Source organism: Oreochromis aureus, linkage group 15 (assembly GCF_013358895.1).
Source record: "Oreochromis aureus strain Israel breed Guangdong linkage group 15, ZZ_aureus, whole genome shotgun sequence".
NCBI classification, from domain to species: domain Eukaryota; kingdom Metazoa; phylum Chordata; class Actinopteri; order Cichliformes; family Cichlidae; genus Oreochromis; species Oreochromis aureus.
The window spans coordinates 9,643,530-9,660,814 of NC_052956.1; the positions used below are offsets into that span (position 1 = coordinate 9,643,530).

Consider the following 17,285-nt stretch of genomic DNA (forward strand, 5'->3'; position numbering starts at 1 on the left):
AAATTGTGTTTTTTTAGAAATTACCATGTAGATCATTTGACCTACTTTGATTTTCACATGGCATTTTCTCACATAAAAAGCTTTAACACTTTGGATTGCTTTACCCAGTCCCTTCACAACATCTTTAGAAAGAGCTGATGATTAGTTTGAAATTGGACTGTGGGCAGCATCTGTTGAAATGGCTTACAGTGCATCAAATTGTCAAAATATGGAAGAACATTTTGTAAGGGAAAAATCAGTCCGCTCTGGGTTTGGGGTTCTTAGATGTCATAGGTTTAAATGAAATAGTCAATGAGACTACATGCACAAAAATACTGGGAACACTGGCCGTTCAGATGATTAAACCACCCGTTTCAAAAAGTTTTCTGCTACTAGTTTTTGTTTTGTTTTTGTTTATTTTTTTTAATTATTAGAAAAACAAAACAAAAAAATTCTAATATTATTTTTATGCTCTCAAAGTCAAAATAAGATGTTACCTGTACCACATTTTGATTACTATGCCCTCACTGGCCACATCATCCCTGTTACTAGTACTGGGTTGGGCTTCCTTTTGCCTTCAGTTAATGCACAATTTTTCAGCTGCACATCCATAGTGGAATCTCCCATTCTACCACATTCTGAAGGTGCTCTATTTGATTGAGATCTGGTGAATGTGGAGGTCATTTTAGTATAGTAAACGTGTCATGTTCCATAACCAGTGTGAGATGCTATGAGCTGTTTACATGGTGCATTAGCCACCACCACACAATGGGTACACTGTGGTCATAAAGGGAAGGACAAGGTCAGTAACAGTATGTCTGGCATATGAACAATGCTCATTTAGTTCTAATAGCCCTTTTCCATTAGGATCTACTCAGATCAACTCGACATTTTTTTTTTTTTTTTTAGGGTTTGCCATTAGGTCTTAGTACCTGGTACCAGGTACTTTTTTAGTACCTACTCGACCGGGGTTCAAAGCGATCTGAAAATGTGACATCAACAGACTGCATGCCACTGATTGGCTAGTCAGGGACGTCACTTGATAAGTCATGAGAGCAACTCCTTCACGAAAATCAAACCCACCATTTTTGAAATCCAGCAATGATGGAAATGGCTACACAGAAACAACACTCAGAGTCTAACGAAAAGCCACAGACTGACTGCAGGTATACCATTGTCTCGACGTCCACCTTTGTTGTGGCGTTCCGTGTTGCATACAAATGGCGTTCAACCGCATTCATATAATGACCCTACGCACATTAGATGGTACTCTGTTGTAATGGAAAACAAGTTGTCAAGCTCCAACTTCTGACTCTACCATCCCAATGTCGCACCAGAAGTCAAGGCTCATTGGACCAGGCAAGGTTTTTCCAGTCTTCTCCTGTCCAATTTTGGTGAGCCTATGTAGCATCAGTTTCCTTTTGTTGACTTTAAGAAGTGCAACCCAATGTGGTCTTCTGCTGCTGTAGCCATTCTGCTTCAAGGTTCAAAGTGTTGTGTGCTCTGTGATGTTCTTTTGCATTCCTTGGTTTTGACACATGGTTATTTGTTGTTACTTCATAAACCCTAGTGACGGTTATGTGTAAAAACCGCAGCAGATCAGCAGTTTCTGTAATACTCAGACCAGCCCAATTAGCATCAAAAAACATGCCACATTTAAAGTCCCTTTAATCAACTTTTTCCCACTCACTTTTTTTTACTTCAGCAGGTTTGACCATTTCTACATGGCAATTAGCTGATTAGATACTTGCATTAATAAGCAGTTGAACAGTTGTACCTAGTGAAATGGCTTCTTAGTGTGAAATGTATAGTTTCCCAAACTATTTTGGTTTTTTGGCCCCTGTTTGTTGTTGAAATCAAGCACATCAGGATTTTTTTTTTTTTTTTTACAATAAATTTAATCTGGATTACCGACATTGTTACTGGGGTAACTGAAAGACACAACAAGGATCGACAATTACAAATGGACAAATCACTTCTGATGAAGGATTAAATTGGCTTTGGACCATCGGTTGAAGTGTGCCATGTGGTAAATGAGTGGATGGATCCAGGTGGTAAGTATGGAACAAAGCAAGAAACTATTCCTTTATATTAATACTTTTTTAACTGGTTCACTGACATTGTAATTCTAGAATTTAAATAGTTTGCATTCGATATACTTTTGTCATTTTGTTTGTATGTACAGTAATAAGTTCTGTTCCATCAATATTAAAGATTTTTTTAAATTCCTGGTTTGGAATTTTTTTTGTGCTGTTTACAGAAAACAAAGTGTGATCTGTGACTCGTCTTGTCAACAATAAAATGTTTTTAATCATGTAAAATATGTATTGTTGCTATATAATGTAGCAAAATACATGCATCTATCCAGCCAATGATGAAACAAAAATGGTTGACAGTAGATATATATACACCCCACTGCCTTCTGTATGGCAGAATCTACATTACTTTTCAGATGACCAATCTTTTTTAATTATTATTATTAAATTAAAAACAAAAAAATGTTTTCCCATGAAGAAATGAGTAAGTCCACATTGTGACCGGTCACTGTGGCACATGATGTCTCCTGGTTCTTATCCAGAGTGATGACTTTTGAATTCAGCTGGTACATCAGTGTCCAGTTTACAGATCACCTTGTAGATTGCCTTCTTCCAGGATGGATCACGATCTTTGCCCATTGAAATGGCAACGTAAAACTCTCTCAGTGTAATCTCAGCAACTTCCAGGAATCTCTCGGGCACCTGTGAATCCACACAAGAATTTCTTAAAAGGGGGAGAGAGGGAATATCCGTCCTTTGCTGCCATTCTGTTCCGTCTGTCTTCGACAGATAGTGTGACTTGTATATGGCACTATATTTTAGATGCGACTCTAACCGAGCAAATTCAGGTAAGTAACAATTCAGGTCTTAGCACAGAGACTGAGAACAAAATTAAAGGAAGTGAAATGATCGAAAACAAATATTATTTTAGCAGGTTTCCCTGACACTGATTCAGCCTTGATCCCAAACTAAGGTTTGTGGTCTGGGATCAGGATTAATCCATGTTTGGGAAACTGAACCAATGAGTATACAACTACCTGTGCTGTAATCAGCTTTTCTTATTTTGAAATGTGAACCTTTAAGTGTTTTTTAACTACCGTCATGTAACAAAATGAAAGTTCATACACAAATTTTCCAAAATGGACGTGATAAGCAATGTTATGTTATTTAAAGATACTCATGCTGAAGTGCAATTGTTAAATCTGGTGAAATTTCAAATGACTACAGCGAGAATATAAGTAATTATAATAACAGTGGGGTTTGGTATGGATATTTTTTAACATTTAAAACATATGCACAAAGATTAAAATCTTATTTTGCACAAACTCATGAGAATATATTTTTGCTGCCAAGAGGATGTCCAAAGTTTAAAGTCTTATCGTCACAGAAGAAATGTATTTATTAGCAACAACACTCAATTGGTGGATTTAATGAACAGGCATTAGGACATATGTATAACAACAGTTTTTGTTTTTGTCACTAACAGCTGACACTAATATGTGAAATGGAATTGCAATACTTGCTGTGAAATAAGTGTTTACCATATATGGACTATGCTAAATTATACAAAATTTCATTGTGCGTTAAAAAAAAAATCTTTACTTCCTATTCAAATGGCAGTTATTCGTTTTACAGGTTTACTCAGTCCAGTTGCACAGCTAGCACAAGTATGTCTAATGAAGAACCTTGGATCATTTTTTTGTCCTTTTATTAACCAATCTGTTTGACATACATGTAGCTCCTCTTATGTTTGCCTTGCTGTCTTTGTCTTCTCCCACTCAAAGCACAATTTATAGGTTTAATTTCTCTGTTACTCATTTGGAAATTAGAGGAATACTCGTGTTAAAGCTTTGACTTGCTTTTGAGTGCGCTGTCTTTGCAGAGAAGTTATAAGTTACGGTCATCACCAAGTTAATTATAGTTACATAAAACAAAAATAAAAACTAGAGCTAGTTATGAAAAATGTTTTAGTTAACTAAAAAACTAGACTTTTGAAAAAAAAAAAAATAACAATTTCAGATCCTGGAAAACTAATGAATAAAAAATATAGAGGAAAGTTCTTAGTTTTTAGTATCTGTTTGTTTGGTAACATTGAAACAATTAATATAACTAAACATTTTCAAACAATTACACTAAGCCTAACAACTCTGGTAATCACATGAAGGTTTAGATTTTATTAGGCCGATTCTGAGTTCTGTCAAATCATGTTAAAATTGTCTCAACCTTTAAGATCTACACAGAAATGTGTTTTGATTTAAAAGTTGGATAATAAAGAAAAATAATTTTATGGTTATTTTTATTTGTACAAGTGGGAAATAATGTGCTTCATTAAAAGTCATCACTGTTCTTAATGGTTTAAGTCATACTGACCACATATAAATGACTAGAATCTGCTGTTTAATTACCAGTGATTTAAGCTTCTCAGTACAAACAGAGTCATCATCAGGACATTTTAGTCCATTGTACTGATCAGCTCTGTTCACACTGATGACATTTACTCTGTATTAATCAATCTGCATTTTCAAAGCAGATCTTCATTTAACATAATACTAAGTGCCCTGACTTATTTTTTTCTTCAGTAAAGCTTGTCACAGCTGTTTCATCGAAGTGCAACACTCACATCTATATAACATATTAAACCTTTCTTTTAAATGAACTCTATGAAATAATTTGTGTCATTTGACCTTTTATGATCTCTCTGCATTAACAGCTCAACATGGACACATTATGAATTAGAAAAAAAAATCATCGTGACCATCTGAGAGAAACCATAAGATCAGAATAGGTCAATTTCTGCTTTCTCTTCATCAGTAGTTACAAATTAATAGGTTGTTTACAGTTTTGCAAACTTAACGTTAACTGGGTGAAACATAATGCTTAACATCTTACTTTCTTATCCTGTTTCATTCACTGCAGTCAACTGTTCAATAAAGGAAAAACCGCTATATTTGTACTATACATAGGTGAAAAAGACCTCTCCACATGGGGGTTAAATCAGACTGTAGAGAAACTTCTTATTTTGAAACACGCTTCTTGTTTTGTTTTTTGTTTTTTTTGTTTCTAATTATTGCGTATTTGCTGCAGTTTCACATGATTTGTAACATTTTCAGGTCCAGTTCACATTTTGGAAAGGCTAAATAAACATTTGACTCAACCCTTCGAAGCCTGAATGATTAAATAATTGCCAGAAAATGTTTTTTTTTGTTTTTGTTTTTGTTTTTACAAAACTGGGGTATTTAAAGAATCTATTATTTACTTTTTTAAATTGAATTAAATATTAATTTGCGTATATGAGTTTTAATTTTTTTTTTAAATATTTTTATTTATTTTCCAATTTAATGCTTAGAAAGGCTTCTTATTTTGTATTTTCAGCGGATAAAAAAACCTCATGCATTAAATATGAAACACTAGGCTTTAAGGGGTTAAAAAAAAGAATGAAACATAAATGATACCCTAATGCCTGTGCTGTTATAATAATAGACAGCTACTAATGTATGTTTCTACAGCTTTATTACATAACATCTACAGAATATTATTAGTAGTCATAATAATGTAATGAATCTTGGTAAGCTGTATTCCTTTATTACTTTTTCTGAAACCTATACCAGCGACATAAAAAAGAGGAGCTGCAGATACAGTGGTTCTAAAACAAGGATGATACATGGTCAAAAATGAGACCATAAATTAAGTAAAACAAGTCCTCAGTTGTTCCTCACCTGGAAGTCGCTGGCTTTGTTGTAGTGCCTGTTGAGAGCTCTGAAAAGTTCTGATTCTCTCCCCACAGTCAGACCCCTCACGTCTGCCACTCCTTCGATGAGAGCGTGTCGAGCAAACTTCTCCATCTGGATGTAGTAAAACTCCCTGAAGTTACTGAACCACTTGATGAGCTGAGAGGTGATAGAGCGCGTGAACTGAGGAGGAAAGAAAGGTGAGTGAGCTTGTCAAATGTGATGATGAACGATGTTGTTTTCTGATTTGTATTTTTTACAGTGCACAGTACAATATGTGAAGCAAATAAAATGACCCATGAAACTATTTAACTGTGTTCTGTTTTTTTTTAAACACACTTATATGATGTCGTCTTTGGTTTGTGGATTATGATGCTGACAAAGATGTAATAATAAACCCAGAGGTTACAGAGGACTTTGTATGTTTTCTCCCAAAATGGAAAGCAGCATCGCTGTTTCTCAAATGCAAAATAAATGAAATTGTATACATCTGTAAATTCACCACACGTAACATGTTTTCTATTCTGTGAGAAGAACGATAACATGACACGTGCAAGAATCCAACTTGCAAGCCGTCTCTCACCTGTACATCGTGGAAACACATCTTCAGCACAAGTGAACTCGGGTAGCGAGTGTAGAAAAACATAAGCTTTGCTTTCTTCAGATGGTTTGTGGTCAGACCCTCCTATAATTCACCATTGTTAAGGACGAAACACGCAAAAACAAGATATTTTCTCTTCAAAACTGATTCATTTATAGCCAATACCTCAAGGGATGAAAATGTTTATTCCACAATGGGTTGGTTTATTGCCTTTTTCTTTAAAGGGGGTGGCTGGGAATCAGTAGGTCCAGCAGATCATTTACTAAGTAAATAAAGTTTTTTTAAGCACCTTTTAAGACAAAACCAGTCACAAAGTGTTTAAAAGAGGTATTAAAAACCGGGTCACCTACCGATTGGAAGGCCAGTTGTTCAATCCCTGGCTCCTCAAGTCAACATGTCTCAGTGTCCTTGTTAACATACTGAACCCCAAATTGCATTGATATGTTTGTGCTTTATAGAAAGTATTTAAATGAGATTTATAGTACTTACAGTAAAGAGTTTAAAGACATCTGCGTGAGATGCTACAGTATTCAGATATATTGGAGGTGTTCTGTCGCTGCTCAGTGCTACTTAAAGCCACAGGTGAACAAAAGAAATTAGAAAGGATACATTCAGCATGTACAGGTTGCTTTTCACCAGGCTATCAGACTCTGTCTTCACATGAGGGAGATGGATGCTTTCCAAAAGCACCGGACCTGCAGACACAGCGTGAGTCTGTGGGCTTCTCACAGATCTGGAATTGACCTTTGATCTCACTTTGACTGACTTCCAGTGTTCTTCTGAGCATCTGTCCTGTAGGCTCCTGAGAGCACGATGATGATCCGTGCGGTGATTCTTCTCTGATGCTTGAGATTCCTGCAGGGTGGAGTCATTGATGAGGAAAGTTGGAGATTTTGGACGGTGGTGAGCTGTTAACCTGGATCTTTCCAGTTTGTGTTTTTGCACAACCAGAGACAGAGCTTCTGTTTGAACATCTGGGGTTTGCACCTCTGGAGTCCCACAACATGGAAGTCTTAACTTATCATCATCACTGCTCACCGATGGCTGAAGAGGCGTACCAGTCTCTACATTTTCCACTTCGTATGGCGATGTCTGTAAAAGCGGCACGCTTTTGAAAATGGAGTCGACGCTCTTGCTGACAACTCTGGACAGCTCGTACTTCAGAACATCTGCCATCAGCCTTATTCTGGTCGGTTTGGATTGGAAGTAGTTCATCAATTTAACCTTCTTCCATCCTTGATATTTTAGACTCGAACTGCTCTCAAACTCACTGTACAAATCTGTAAACGCATCACCAGATGTTTTGATGGGATCATGGGCTTCACTCACTCCATCCAGGTGAGTAACCCTTGTTCTGAGCTGCCTGGGGTGCTGATGCTGGCTCTCCAGCTGCTTTCTTGTTACCTGGCTTTTAGCCATGCTTTCCATGTGGTTCTGAAGGGAAGGCGCTTCTTGGATCTTTTCGTCATCGTGCATGCAGTCGGTCTTTTCACGCTCATTTGTTTTCACTTCTGTGTCGTACATATGAGGAGGGCTGGTCATACCTTTGATTATATTTTCTACTCTCGCACGCTTTGCTTGATGGCCTCTGTTCAGGTTCCAGTCATGGTGACCATAAGAAGTGGGTGCAGGAGACGGGTGTCTTCTCATGGATAAAGGTCCACTGGTGCTGCCTCTAGATGAAGTGAGATCCAGCTGACTGGAATACATCAAACCAGCATCTACACTGCTATAATAAGCACTATCTGGTAGTGTTTTCATGTTCTCGCCTTCTCTGTGTAAGGTCAAAGAAACACCTGATGAATCTGAGTTTGATGGCATGAGGTCAGGCTGAAAAGAGGAGAGATTCTCTGCAGCACAGCCATCCAGGCAGATGTTGCTGGAGGAATACATGGCTTTGCTCCAAACACTCTGATTCATTCTGGTTGGGTTAAAAAGACAGAAGTAGAAAAAACACATATGAATAATAAAATGCAAGTAATAGTAGCAGGAAAGAGAACTTGGTACAGCTAGTGGAGACATTCTCACATATACATGATATCCCTTTTTAGGTTGCAGGTTACCTTATAATTTTCTCCAAAACATGTGTCTATTTAATTGAAATCAAACTAAATAAGTAAAAATACAAACAGATATTAAAGTATCATTAACATGGCATCCTTTGTACTCGATATACAATATAAAACTTACCTGTCTTACAGCTCAGAGGAAGGGTGCAGGTCTGGGACCTGGAGGAGGAGACTCGGTTATTTGTAGTGGTACAGCATTGAGCGCTTCAGAAAGCAGGAGGTGTGTTCTAATATGTCAGCCTATCCCGTCCCAGTAACCTACCACATTATTAATAAATATATGAAACTTTGAATGGCTAGTAATGAATAAATTGTTACTTCTTTATGAGTGTATTCATTCATTGTTTCTATTTTCTTATGTCTCTAACACCGTGGTCTGCATGATGTGTTATCAATTATAAGTTGCTTTAGTATAGTATCCAGACATGGTACAGTCCTGTTGATAATAAATTATTTTCGTTATGTTATAATAACAAAAGCTAAATTTATTTAATTTTAATGACGATATTTAAAGGATTAAAGTTCATGGTGAGGCGAACTATGACTGGAGTGGGAATAATATCCAGTCTGCTCCCACCGCCCGCTACTGTGGACCCCTTCAGTCCAGCCGCAGTGGTTCCTCCCATTCTGAGAGCTCTGCCGGGCTTCCGTACCGCCGCTTCAACCACTGTCAGGACCAGGCAGACACTCCCCGGCCACGCTATGTTATCGCGATCTCCGCGTGTTTACCGGACGCTGTGCTGCTCTCTGTCAGCGGCTCGTCAGGTAGGCTGGGAAGAAATAGCCAAACGAGCCTGTGTTTTAAAAGCGCTTCGAAGAGTTACAACATGGCTAGCTTGTTAGCTCGTAAAAGCTGGGCCTCGTTACTAGGGATAGACCTGCAGGCACACTGACAGAGAGGCAGCACAAATTTGTGAAGAGGTCCAGCACACCCACCCATTCACTGTCCCGCTAACTGTTTTGTTTCTTGGTAGTTTTGAAAGCCCAGCAGTTGCTGTACACTGCTATATGTGGGAGGCACAGTCTGAAATAGGATGATGTTTGTGTGTAGAAATAGCCCGTGTCAGACGTGTGTGTAACAGATAGCATGGCTTTTCCTTCACAAGTCCAGCAGTGTGTGCAGATGCATGAGCTGAAATATGAGCTGGATGGTACTAAGTGTCTCCTCAGAGTTGAACTGTACTTCTCATGAGTGTGTTGTCAGTGGGTTTAGTTTGCAGAGCTGTGCTGATAATGGTTATCTTGGCTATCAACACAGCTCCTGGTTGAGCTGTGTTGGTTGTCAGTTACTTGGATAAAAGCGATGGAGTGTAGATTAAAGGCTGGCATTTTCTCTGAAGCCTCAAAAAAAAAAAAAAAAGGTGTGGACTCCTCTTTAAGTCATGTTGGTGGCTTTGTGATGACACAGTGGTGCTGCATGCTTATTTTTTTTAATACTGCACACACATCAGCTGGATGATTATAATAGGATGCACAGATTTTTAGGCTGTCATTAACTTTTTTTTAAATGATACTGGGCTATGGGAAAAGAAGTTGCCCTGCAGATGGCATTAACAAATGTTTATTTGTTGTGTTACAACATTTTTGTGTCTAAAGATGACATTAGGGCAGTTTAGTTCATGAGGTAATAAATACAGGAACAGAATAAACAAAACAAACAAACAAACAAAAAAATTGCCAAATGATTAATTTAAAAATACATGTCAGGCCAGAATTTCACAACCGGTACATCCCACATTTACAAGTAGGGCTCTGATGAATTGTTGTTTTAATTAGTCAGTCTAAGTTATAGTTAAAGGTACAGTGTGGAAAATTTCAACACTAGATGTCAGTAGATTGCAGATTGTAGTCAACTGAATTCTGTTTTTGTACTATGGTGTACAAATCAGTTTACTATGTATGTCGCTAGCCTCTAGCCATGTATATAAAACACTATAAGGTGGAACAGTGACATCCATCTCGTCCACTGTGGGCATTCTACATTTATGACAAGGGATTAGTTTCTTGGAAGACGTAATTACACACTTGTAAATGTATATTTATGAGTACAAGATTTTACCATTTAATAACCTAAAAAAACTGACTGTACCTTCAAATTTCATTAGTGAGGTGGTTCAAGAGCAGGAAAAGACAAAACAAGCTGGTGTACTTCTAGTGCCGGTTGCATAAAATCTGTAACATAACAAAAACAAATATTAATTTGTTTTCATGCGTACAACTCAGATGTTGCACAGATGTGTGGAGAATCCAGTTACAACAGTCTTCAAAGTTTCTCTTTCTCATAACTAGCTCAGATGGAAAACAGTCCACTCGAGCCATGTTCCCACGGCTTCATTTGGTTTAGGTGTGGTGCTGCCGGGATAGGGCGTGCAGGAGGCAGAAAACGGGACATCCACTTAATGTCTGATCGGACAGGCGTGACATTTGTGTTCTCACATGCACGTCCATCAGGTAACATCTGGAAAAGTTTGCAGTCATTTAAGCCGGGTGTGTAAAAAGATAAATGTTTTTTAATTCCATATATTATTTTTACTGGAAAAACACTTGGGGACACACTGAAAGCGGTCACACAGGATGAGCCGGTTGTTTTTTTTTTTAAGCTGTTAACACTTGGCTGCGTGCCTGCACATGCTTCCGAGTACTTTGAATTATCTCATCCATTTCTGACAACTCCACCCTGCTCCGGCAAGCCCAGAGTAAGCAAGTTTAGCTCTGGGGCACAAGTGACTCCGCCAGACAAACATTACTGTAAAAGCAGTCATAACTAGACAGACCTCTCCTCTAAAATACACAGACGACTCATATCAGGCAGCAGCGGAGTGGCCTTACGGAAGCCTGTGTTGTCAGCATTGGAAAAATCTTGCGGCTATGGTTGAATGTTAAAAGTATGAAGGATTTTTAGACTGTTTATTTTCCACTGAGGAAAAGCGAAAAGAGAGAGCAGAAATGTAGAATCATCAGAATGAAAGAGGATCAATCAGTACAGCGCAGTATCCTGATATTTTGCATTGGCAATATTGTATCGATACAGAGAGACCAAATATCGATATTTCATTTAAATAAAAGGTAAAAGGTGATTCCTTTTTTTTTTTTAACCTTTCCCGTTTGGTTCTTTTGCCATCAGAATTATTGTCTAAAGGCGAAGAAAGATGCCCAACGGATTTACTTTACCAAATGGACCATCCCAGCCTTGCCGTAATGGTCCATTTGATTCACCTTGTGAAAAGGTGGTTCCTACCTATAGAATTTACAGAATATTTTGTGTGTGAGACAACTGAATTTTCTCCTACAGGTTTCCGGTTAACATATTGTAGAATAGCAACACCTGATCAAGTAATTCACTTGAAATGAAGCAAGATTTTAATTTTCTATACACCCTTAATTGGATAAGTTGATGGATGGGTCAGTGAGTGGGTGGATAACTGCGAAGTTATATCTTCGGATCAAAAAAACAAAACACAGCCTCTGTAAAAAAAGAAATTTCAATCGAAATGAATCCAAACAGTCTGCAGTTTATTAGAGGATAAAAATAATTCTTAGTTGCAGCTGCTCTAATTAATCAAATTCTTTTTTTCATATCTTTACAGCTCAATGATGTGCTGGTCCGACAGAGCGCATCAGGTAAGCACGCTTATCAGTGGACAGAGCGTTTAGGTGGATTTTAGAGCCTGGATTTCGGGCTGCTCTTTTTATCCGGTCTCTCATGAATAACCATGCTCTATTAGCGGGTCGTCTGAAGCAGGATGAGTAATGCTGGCTGAATGGCGAAGATGCCTGAGGAGCCCACAAGTGGTTAACTGCAGCTTTCAGAAAGCTCCACTCATATCTTATGTTAGAGCATGAGGAAAAGCGGCGGCAGTTTGTGCTGATTTTCTTTCCTTGTCTTTTGTTTGTTCCCCTCAAGGCCACACCATCTGCAGCCAGATCGTTTACAGGAAACCTCAGCCGTAAGTTTGTCTCTCTGTGAACGCACTCCCATTCCCGGCATGTCCACAAAAATGTCGTCCACTGTACAGAATGAATCGAAATATTTGATCTTTAAGTGTGACAGTGCTGCATGTGTTTTTTAACGCCGTCATTTAACACCTAATGTGAACTAGACCTAATCAAAAACAGATCAGCTGGGTGATAAATAATACCACAAACTGAATCCCTAAATACATTTTTTTTTATCTATGTATTTTTTTGTTTTTTCCCAATCAAAAGTTAAATCCCTTCTTCTTGACATTTAGATGTGATTTTCCATCATCAGCCAATATCTACCAAATAAGATACTTTAAGACATCTGCTCATCACAGTATGTATCAAATCTATGTCTTTAACCAATGTTAGCATCATGCTTTGTATCTGTTCTGCATTTAACTGACTTTTTTTTCCACAGGGGATGAAGTGGTCACAGTCAAAACTCCTGCATTTGCAGAATCGGTTACAGAGGGGGATGTGAGGTGGGAGAAAGGTTGGTGTGTATAAATATGCCACAAATAACTGACCGTGAGAATAAGCCGAATATTGGTGGTAAATGTTCAACACATGCGTGCATGCTTTCGGATTGATTGTTTTTATCGATTCATTTTCAGCTGTGGGCGACTCCGTGTCAGAGGATGAAGTGGTTTGTGAAATCGAGACTGACAAGGTATGACAGAGGAAACGTGAGATGGTCTATTTTTGGAGGGTGGGGGTGTTGTTCAAATTATGACAGATTTCTTTGTCTTGTGCTTCCAGACCTCGGTGCAAGTCCCCGCTCCTGCAGCCGGTGTCATCGAGGAGTTACTGGTGCCTGATGGAGGGAAGGTAGAAGGAGGAACGCCTCTCTTTAAACTCCGGAAAGGAGGTTTGCCTGTTTATTTTCAGTAACTTGAGCCCAGTTTACAATACATGGGAAAAATCAAAGACAAAACATGTAACATTAGATCTATTTGGTGTTTAGAAACACGGGTGTCAAAAATTCTGCTGTAAATGTCCTATAGATGAAAAATATCAGATTTTTAATGTAAAATTATGAAAATGGAAAGCAAAATATGGCAATCATTGCAACCTATACTGTACTTGTCCTTCTCTACTTCTTTCTTCTCAGCTGTTGCTGCCAAAGCTGCCCCCTCCCAAGCTACAGATGCACCACCTCCAGCAGCCGAAACCTCTCCTCCACCTGCAGCCCCAGCTGCCACTCCTCCAGCACCACCACCACAGCCCGCCCAACCCAAGCCTGGTGTGTAGTTTTTATGTAGTTGCTGACTGTGTACTCATGTGTACCTCTGCATCTTTTTAGGTTACAATTAGTGCTGTCAAAATTAACGCGTTAACGCAAAATAATCCGTCATCACGGTCAACACGATTAAAATTTTTAACGCAATTAACGCATCTGGAGTCCAGAATGACTCAAAGTCCCTGAAATGTTTCTGTCAACGCATTTGGGGCAGTTTGTCCAAGTAGAGTTACCTTCGTACATGCGCAAATGGGCAGTTGATCTGGTAGTGACGGGCAGCTGAACCAATCAACTCAATACGGAAGATGACAAACGCACATTGGGCTTGTAACGCGTCACCCAGCTTGCGACAAACCACTCACGCAGTAAGTCTACCTCGGACATATTGACTGACACAATTGTCAAGTGGATTGCAACAAAATGTAGACCTATTAATATTGTTGAGAACACGCACTTTACATAGCTTTGGTTCCTCGTTTCAAGGACTTGAAGTGCCTCCCCAAGACTGACAGAGAGAGAGCGGATAAACGTTTACAGAGTTTTTTGTTAACATGAATGTGTAAGATGTTCAATAAACATGTTAAGTGCATATATTTTACCTTTTTTTCGAGTCTGTTTGCTCATGCAAAATGAAATGCGATTAATATAGAATAAAAATGAATGATATTTAATCGTGATTAATCAAATTAATATACAGTAACCCTGTGATGAATCAGATTAAACATCTTAATTGTTTGACAGCACTAATATATATTGTATATTAGTGTATACTTACCTATTAGTATATAGGTTTTTTAAAAAGTTGTATTTCACAGGAGAGAACCTGTTCTAAAAGACTGAAGAAAACTATTCAAATTCTCTTTGAATTTAAGCGTACATGTGTTTATTCTGCATTTACTTCATTATATTGCATAAATGTCAGTTAGAAGCTTAAATATAAAGTTGAAAAAAATGTAATTGCAACCAGGCTATTGATCAAGTAAATGCGATTAATCGTGATTAATTACAGAAAATTGTATGGTTTTTAGTTAAGTTAATTTTAGTTAATTTTTTTTAATCTATTGACAGCACTAGTTACAATCAATTCATGTTGGCTCTCACACCCTTGTTTTACAAGAGCTATGTAAAAAATCAATGATTTTTGTTAAATTATTAATATATGTCTTTATGTTTTTACTTAGTTTCTGCTGTCAAACCCACTGCTGCAGCTCCAGCCCCCACAGCAGCTCCTGCAGCTCCAGGAGTGAGAGGAGAAAGCAGGGTAACACACGTCGACATAACATTTCATATATTCCTCAGTTGCATCAGCATCTGTAATAATTTGGTCTCAAAATACAGACGCATAACGATGACTGTTGTTTCCTGTGTCCAGGTGAAGATGAACCGCATGAGGCTGAGGATCGCTCAGAGGCTGAAGGAGGCTCAGAACACCTGCGCCATGCTGACTACCTTCAATGAGGTAGACATGAGGTGAGCATCAGTCCAGATTTCTTGAGCCGTACCTAAGGCGCTGGATTTCCATCGTTTTCTCCAATGTTCAAAATTTCAGCAACATTCACGAGCTGAGAAAACTCCACAAGGACGGCTTCTTAAAGAAGCACGAAACCAAACTGGGTTTTATGTCGGCGTTTGTTAAGGCTGCTGCACACGCTCTGATCGACCAACCCGCCGTCAACGCTGGTAAGAACACACAAACATCTCCACTCTCACAGGCAGAGCTCAAGCAGCCAACTTTACTGATTCAAACTTCTTTTTGTTATTTTACAAAATGCTTTTGCAGTTATTGATGACACAACCAAAGAGATCGTCTACAGAGATTATGTAGATATTAGTGTTGCCGTGGCCACTCCAAAGGTATGAGATTTGAGTCTCTGTAAACTGCTGTTAGATCGCTTGACTCCTTCAATTTTTGCTCCAGGTAACATGGATCAGACATCATTAACCAGGTTTGACTTTTAGGGGCTTGTTGTACCTGTGATCCGGAATGTTGAGACCATGAACTTCGCTGACATTGAGAAAGCCATTAATGCTCTGGGAGAAAAGGTAAATGATGAGACAGCACAGACGTCCTAGAATTATTTGGTTTTGAACCATTTCATCTCACTGGGAAAAGCAGTCTTTCAGATATTTGTTGTTTCTGGACGTTGTTGTGCACCCCTGAATAAATGAGTAAATCCTTTGCGTTTTGTTCCTCAGGCTCGTAAAAATGAGCTCGCTGTCGAGGATATGGACGGAGGCACTTTCACCATCAGCAACGGTGGCGTGTTTGGCTCCTTGTTTGGCACACCCATCATTAACCCCCCGCAGTCTGCCATACTGGGCATGCATGGCATCTTTGACAGACCTGTGGCCGTCAATGGCAAGGTGAGAATTGTGTGCACTGATGAAATACAGAGATCTTCTTTCTTTAAATTATAATCCTAGAATCAGATCAGTATACAGTTTTTCATATATAATATTTTTAAGACTACTAACTACTGTCTGCTTTGGCAGGTTGAGATCCGGCCCATGATGTACGTGGCATTGACGTACGATCACAGACTCATTGACGGCAGAGAAGCCGTCACCTTTTTACGCAAGATCAAAGCGGTGGTGGAAGATCCAAGAGTCCTGCTCCTGGGAATGTGACGTTTCCGCCACTAAATTCTTATTTAAAGATACTCAGCTCCATAAAAATGAACTCCACATCACAGAAAACGCACAAAATAGCCTGTACAATTATTGTTTTTTATAAGTGTTGATACTACAGGGGTGTACCAGGGTTGTGTTCCAATACTCATTGCACTTAAATGCATGTCATTACCTGTAAAGTATCTGTCAAGTTGCCTAAATTGATGAAACTAAAAGTTTGCTACTTTGATCAGTATTTCTTTTCCGACATTTGAATTCAAATGAAGTAACTCCAAAAACAAGACAAAACTCTGGCTTCAACTCCGCATAAGCCTGTCGAAAGATGCAAACTCACTTTACTCTCATCACAGTTGTATAATCATAAAACAGAATGGCTTTTCCAGACAGCAGCTGCTTGCATAACTTTTCCCCCCGCTTGTTAATTAGTGCTCTTGAGCCACTTTTTCCACAGCGGGGCCGAACAGGGATAATTCAGATTAGTTCAAGATGTTTGATGTTAACACAGGTTTCACAGATTGCTTTGGTTAGACACTGTAACCGGCAGCAGCCTGGGGAAAATGAGTCAGTAACCAGGAAACCAGGTCTTTGTATGGAACTTGTGTGTACAGCAGTGCTATGCTGTCCACATCAACTCTGTTTGACTTGGTTTAATCATATTCCTGCCTGTCCTGTGTTGTATATAGCGATCTAGTATAAACTTGCCTCGCTCACTGTTGTCAAGGTTACATGCTCTGATCCAACTGTTATCAGATTTTAGTAAAACAAACGAACATTTCATTTTTGTTTAGCAGAAACTTTACATAACAAAAACCTCATGCTTTTTTACATAGATACACAGAATTTGTTACTTTATGAAAAATATGTTCGAAGTAAAGTTCAAAGTGCACAATTTGCAGGTTTTAATGCTGGAACATTCATTTTCATTGTCCGCTCTCATATATGAAATGCTTCTACTTATTTAAAGAAACAATTTCAAACATTAAATCTCTTGATTTATATGTACTGAAACTTGTCTCACACTTTTCTTCTTCATGTTCA

At 38.5% G+C, this 17,285-nt stretch overlaps 3 protein-coding genes across 4 annotated transcripts in view; 2 read left to right on the forward strand and 1 right to left on the reverse strand.

Annotated features, from left to right (window-relative positions):
* ylpm1 (YLP motif containing 1) overlaps nt 1-6,050 on the forward strand; it is a 30,425-nt gene extending 24,375 nt beyond the window's left edge. Inside the window, exon 18 of the mRNA XM_031731989.2 lies at nt 5,800-6,050. Within this exon, the coding sequence (XP_031587849.1) occupies nt 5,800-5,832 (33 nt within the window). The 3' untranslated portion in view covers nt 5,833-6,050. The remainder of the gene's footprint in view (nt 1-5,799) is intronic.
* LOC116314095 (prospero homeobox protein 2-like) lies at nt 93-8,828 on the reverse strand. Of its 2 annotated transcripts, none has more exons than XM_039598998.1 (5): nt 8,535-8,828; nt 6,954-8,265; nt 6,327-6,428; nt 5,732-5,926; nt 93-2,717 (listed from the first exon to the last, which is right to left on the reverse strand). In XM_039598998.1, exons 2-5 carry the CDS (start codon nt 8,262-8,264, stop codon nt 2,550-2,552), a joined length of 1,776 nt encoding a protein of 591 aa, XP_039454932.1. In that variant the 5' UTR covers nt 8,265; nt 8,535-8,828; the 3' UTR covers nt 93-2,549. The 2 variants fall into 2 exon arrangements, with proteins under 2 accessions (XP_039454932.1, XP_039454933.1); XM_039598999.1 differs by lacking the exon at nt 8,535-8,828 and having other exon boundaries at nt 6,954-8,019; nt 8,141-8,198.
* A 110-nt stretch (nt 8,829-8,938) lies between these two features.
* LOC116314110 (dihydrolipoyllysine-residue succinyltransferase component of 2-oxoglutarate dehydrogenase complex, mitochondrial) lies at nt 8,939-17,226 on the forward strand. Its single transcript, XM_031732008.2, has 15 exons — nt 8,939-9,178; nt 12,001-12,034; nt 12,318-12,360; nt 12,646-12,710; nt 12,795-12,869; nt 12,991-13,046; nt 13,136-13,244; nt 13,488-13,619; nt 14,798-14,877; nt 14,989-15,086; nt 15,166-15,296; nt 15,397-15,470; nt 15,576-15,659; nt 15,813-15,980; nt 16,110-17,226. The coding sequence occupies exons 1-15, from the start codon at nt 8,939-8,941 to the stop codon at nt 16,242-16,244; spliced, it is 1,524 nt and encodes a 507-aa protein (XP_031587868.2). The 3' UTR covers nt 16,245-17,226.
* The last annotated feature ends 59 nt before the right edge of the window (nt 17,227-17,285 follow it).

Coding starts and splice junctions, on each gene's coding strand:
- LOC116314095 (XM_039598998.1), bottom strand. CDS start 8,264: ATGAATCAGAGTGTTTGGAGCAAAGCCATGTATTCCTCCAGCAACATC. Junction 6,429..6,953: donor GCAACCTGTACATGCTGAAT/GTATCCTTTCTA, acceptor GGTGAATTATAG/GAGGGTCTGACCACAAACCA. Junction 5,927..6,326: donor TGTGTTTCCACGATGTACAG/GTGAGAGACGGC, acceptor TTTCCTCCTCAG/TTCACGCGCTCTATCACCTC.
- LOC116314110 (XM_031732008.2), top strand. CDS start 8,939: ATGGTGAGGCGAACTATGACTGGAGTGGGAATAATATCCAGTCTGCTC. Junction 12,870..12,990: donor GGATGTGAGGTGGGAGAAAG/GTTGGTGTGTAT, acceptor ATTCATTTTCAG/CTGTGGGCGACTCCGTGTCA. Junction 15,981..16,109: donor CTGTGGCCGTCAATGGCAAG/GTGAGAATTGTG, acceptor CTGCTTTGGCAG/GTTGAGATCCGGCCCATGAT.